A 5,292-nucleotide genomic window follows, 5' to 3' on the forward strand; every position below is an offset into this window, starting at 1 on the left:
TTGGCGCAGGATAGAGCAGGGTTTAGAGCTGTTGTGCATAGGGTTGCTATGAGTCGGAAATGACTCGATGGCACATAACAACAACAACAACATGGCCTAGAGGGTAAGGAGTTGCACTGCCAACTCAAGGGCAGGCAATTAACATCCACAAGTTGCTTCATGGAAGAAAGAACACTCTCCTCCCTTCTATGTGATTTACTGCCTCTGAAAACCCACTGGAGGGTCATGTGTGGGTAACTTTTAATTCAACAGTACACAGCAAAACAATATAAGGATCTTTGGTGGCTTAGTGGTAAGAAGTTGGCATTACCAACTCGAAGGCAGGGGGTTTGAATCCATCAGCTACTCCATGGGTAAATAAGGGTGATCTTCTTGCATGTGATTTACTGCTTCTGAAAACTTACTGGAGTTAGTTCTATCTCATCAGTACACAACAGAGTGTGTGTGTGTGTGTGTGTGTGTGTGTGTGTGTGTGTGTTGCTGTCGTTAGGTGCATTTGAGTGAAGTACAGCTCATTCTAACCCTATGAGTTGTACATACAATAGTCCTCAGCCCTGTCCTATCTTGTGCCATCCTGTTCATCTCTGACGCAGCTGAGCCCATTGCTGCAGTCACCATGTCTTTCACTGATCTTCCATCTTTCCAAACATGATATCTCTTTTGCAAAGAATAGCTTATTCTAGCAACATGCCCAAAGTATGTGAGATGAAGCTTCACCATTCTTTTCTCCAAGATGCACTGTGGCTGCATTTTCCTCAAGACAAATCTATTTGTTCTTTTGATAGTCCATGGGATATTCATTACTCTTCTCCAATGCCACTACTTAAAGGCATCAATTCTTCTTTTGTTATCTTTATTTATTGCCCATATCTCAGATGCCTAGCATGTGATTGAACACAAACATACCACGTGTATATTCCACTTTTTGTCAGTCAGAAGAAAAATAAGCAAAATAAGGTTAAATAACTTACTAGACAGGAGTTAAAACAGGAGTTAGCAACACAGATCAGTAGGAAATTTTACTGATTATTTTCTTACTACCAGTTGCTGGGAAGTTGGTTACAACTCATAGTCACTCCACATGTGTCATTGTAGAACTGTGCTCCATGAAGTTTTCAAAGACTGACTTCTGAGAAGAAAATCTCCAAGCTTTTCTTCTAAGGTGGTTCTTGGTATCTATCGTTATTGTTGTTTTGTGTTGTAGAGTCAGAACCAACCCATAACTGACCTTCCTGTGGGTTTCCAAAGTCAGTAAGTCCTATTGGAGGAGACTGTCCATCCTTCTCCCATGGAACAACTTGTGGATTCAGATCATATATATGCCTTTGGGAGTGCAGCACAGTTTGTTATCACTAAGTCACTATAGCCCATAGATCTGGATATGTACCAGAACCTCCAATTTTGGCTTGATATCAAATTCATAAACTGTACAACCAGCAACTACTTTTTCTACTAAATAATTGTTAATATAAATTATGCCTCAATATCTCCTACATAAAATTTGTACATTTGCAACTAAAATTGAGCATTTAGTCAATTGTTAAACATTATCAAGCTTTGCTCTCGAGGAAAGAAGTTTATGGAAAGGATTCATAAATTTAATTTTTTTAAGTGTGATGCTTTGTTTTTGTGTTTTTTTTCTTTGTTTAGTCATTCCAGTGGTATGAAAAGCTTTAGTAACTGCAGCATGGAAGACTTTGCACATTTTATTTCAAAACCTAACTCCCAGTGTCTTCGTAATCAGCCACATTTAGAACCATCATTCAAATCTGCCATTTGTGGTAATGGAATAGTAGAACCAGGAGAACAGTGTGACTGTGGAACTGAAGAGGTTGGTACCAAATTGGAAAATATGATGATATACCAGAATTTTTCAAAGTTAATTTTATAGTGTGGTGGTGGTGTTATGCCATTAAGTCACTTGCAACTCAGATACCATATGTACAACAGCTCTGAATCCTACCCTCTCCTGAACAAGTCTCACAGTCTGCAACACATTTACTCCCATTACCCTATTTACTGTGTCAGTCTATCTTGTTCAGATCTCATTCTCCTGCACTGTCCCTCCAACCTTCTAAGGGCCAGTCCCTCCTTGCAACATTTTCAAAGTATGTGGGACAGAGTTTCAAGATCCTTGTCTCAAGGGAGTACAGTGTACACTGCCATCTTATTTAATTTATCAATCTGTTTTCTACAAAGGCCTTGAAAAGGCATATTGTAGTTGTACTAAGTCAGAACTGACCACAGCTGCCTCTCCAGTGGGTTTTCAGAGACAGCAAATTGCATGGAAGGAGATTATTCATCCTTCTCCTGTAACAGCTGGTAGATTTGCTCTATGTGGTATTGGGATTGCAGCATAGCTTCATGGGATAATAAACTAATGAGTACAATTATATATTGCTATATGGATGCAATGATTTGTAGATTATTCTTACGTATAATTCTCAAGGTCCTCAGTTATTAGACTTGAGTTTAACTATACCATCTTGGATGTACTCTGCCTTTGTGTGTTATTTTTCAACCTATTAATCATTAGTTAATTGAAAATGATAGATGTAGATTATTCACAGTGGAACAAGAAAACATAGAAGTCATGTTAGTAGGTTTGATTATTTTAACAGCTCAATATTTATTTCAAAAAGATTTGGAACAAAATAAAACAGTCAGTTTTTCAACCCATATATTGTTGTTATTATGTACCATCTAGTCAACCATGACTCATAACAACCCTTTGAACCATAACTATGAACCCTGTTCTATCCTGAGTCAATCTCACTGTCTCTGACACACCTACTCTCATTACCCCAATTATTGAGTCAATCCTTTCCATCTGGGATCTTTCTCTCCTGCACTGTCCCTCAGTCCTCCCAAGCATGATATTCTTCTCCAGTAACTGATCCCTGCTAGCTGCATGTCCAAATTATGTGAGATGGAGTCTCAAAATCCTTCAAGAAATAGCTTGGTTTCACCCTCTCCAGGGCAGACCTGTTTGTTCCCTTAGCCGTCCATGGTATGTTTAAAATTTTATCAAACATCACAACTCAAAGGCATCAGTTCTTCTTCAGTCATCCTTGGTCATTGTCCAGCTCTCTGATGCATAGCAAGTAATTGTGAAGATTATGGCCAACCCATATACATTGTGTAAAACTTCCAGATTGGAAGGAAGAATAAAGATGAAACAATGCAATCAAGCATAGCAATTTTGTGAGACTCAAAGTGAATTGTATGGACCTGAAGATAGTACAGAAACAGTGACATTCAGTATTCCCAACAGCAATGGCAAAGATTTGGTGTAGCCTCCCAAGCACAAAATATACATATTTAAATAACTAGATGTACAGTGTACTGTTGGAGAATTTGGGGGGGATTTTTGTTAGGTTTATAATTGAGTTTCAATTAAATTTTTATGGAAAATTGGCATGAGAAAAACTTTGATCCGTTAAGTGCCATATACTTGAGTCCTAAACCTTTGTTGGATAACTTGAACTTTGCCCTATGTAATCATATACAGAAGGCAATTGCCTTTGTTTGGCATATAGAAAGGCTTCTGGCCTTTTTTCCATAGGATCGCTATGAGTTGTGCTGAACTCGATAACAATCAACAACAACAACAACAATAATATAAATATAACTTAGGCATCTATCCGAATATTATGACCATATTGTTTCCACTAAATCAAGGTAACTAACAGCCAGAAGATATTGCAGAGCATTTGATTTGCCTTTCAGGAATGTCGTCGGACACCAGGGCATTGTTGTAATTTTGCCACCTGTACATTCGTTGGTGGAGCAAATTGTGCTACAGGAGAGTGCTGTGAAGGATGTTTTGTAAGAACATTTTTATTTCTTAGAATCCACATTAAGTAAAGCTATATAATTCTTGTCAAATGTTCACAGTCTGCTTTATTCAATGCCACTTTTTCTGCTTCATTAGTTTAAGAGTAAAGGAGAATTATGTAGGGAACCCAATAATGAATGTGATCTCCCTGAATTTTGCAATGGAACATCTTCAGTCTGTCCGGAAGACTTTTACATTCAGAATGGGCATCCTTGTGGAGGAGAACAGTGGATATGTCTGGAAGGAAAGTGTTTGAATGGAGAGAAACAATGTATCGATACATTTGGTGATGGTATTTATTCTCATTTTATACCTATAAGTATTTTTCATAACAGAAAATAACAGTAGATATGATACAGGATTTTTATGTCTTTATAGTGATGTGATTTTTATTATAAAATTTTTAAGCAGTACAGAAAAAGAATATTGTAAAAGCATGTAATGTTGTTGTGATTTTTGTTAGGTGCAATTGAGTCAACTGTTAAGTCAGAGTGACGCTGGAAACAGCAGATCCGAAACTTGCCCTGTCCTGAGCCACCATCAATTTCCCATGTGCTCAAGCTCTTTGCTATAGTCACTTTTTTCAGTCCGTCTCATTGAAGGTCTTCCTCTCTTTTGCTGACTCTTAACCTTTCCCAGAATAATGTCTTCTTCCAAGGATTGGCCCCTTCTTACAGCATACTCAAACAATATGAGACAAAGTTACTACCCTTTCCTTTAAGGAACACCCTAGTTGCCTTGCTTCCAAGACAGATTTGCTTGTTCTTTTGGTAATCCATAGTATATTTAGTACTCTTTGCCAAGACCACAACACATTACATTAATTCTTCTTAGGCCTTCTGATCTTCCTTATGAATCGTACAACTTTCAGATGTACTAGAAACAATTTAAAATACAATAGTGTAGATCAGGTGCACCGTAGTCTTTAATTTGACATCTTTGATCTTCAGTACTTTCAAGAAGCCTTTAAATTACCATTGTGAGGATAATGTAGAATGGAGCAGAGTTCCATTTTGTTATACTTACGCATACAAGGAAGTCCAGTGAATACCGCTATCATTCAGATATATGCACCAACAACCAGAGTCAAGGAAGAGGATCTAGAAGATTTTTACCAACTTTTACAATTGGAGATCGATCAAACATGCAATCAAGATGCATTAATAATAATGGGTGACTGGAATGCAAAAGTCGGGAAGAGAGAAGATGGTTCAGTAGTTGGAAAACATGGACTCGGTGACAGAAATGGAGTTGGAGAGAAAATGATCGAATTTTGCACAATCATTTTATAAGAAACATAAACACAGGTTATACACTTGGATTTCACCAGATGGTATGCATAGGAATCAAATCGATTCCATCTGTGGAAAGAACTGCTGGAGAAGCTCAATATCAGCTGTGAAAACTAGGCCAGGAGCTGATTGTGGAACAGACCACCAACTACTCATATGCAA

At 37.8% G+C, this 5,292-nt stretch overlaps 1 protein-coding gene across 1 annotated transcript in view; it reads left to right on the forward strand.

Annotated features, from left to right (window-relative positions):
• The window catches only part of LOC102845674 (disintegrin and metalloproteinase domain-containing protein 2-like), a 210,866-nt gene that overhangs the window by 125,215 nt on the left and 80,359 nt on the right, over positions 1–5,292 (forward strand). Inside the window, exons 12-14 of the mRNA XM_006900301.1 lie at positions 1,651–1,831; positions 3,730–3,828; positions 3,935–4,130. Coding sequence (XP_006900363.1) covers positions 1,651–1,831; positions 3,730–3,828; positions 3,935–4,130 — 476 coding nt within the window. The remainder of the gene's footprint in view (positions 1–1,650; positions 1,832–3,729; positions 3,829–3,934; positions 4,131–5,292) is intronic.

This window comes from Elephantulus edwardii, unplaced genomic scaffold (assembly GCF_000299155.1).
Source record: "Elephantulus edwardii isolate Elephantulus edwardi_28Jun2011 unplaced genomic scaffold, EleEdw1.0 scaffold00279, whole genome shotgun sequence".
NCBI classification, from domain to species: Eukaryota; Metazoa; Chordata; class Mammalia; order Macroscelidea; family Macroscelididae; genus Elephantulus; species Elephantulus edwardii.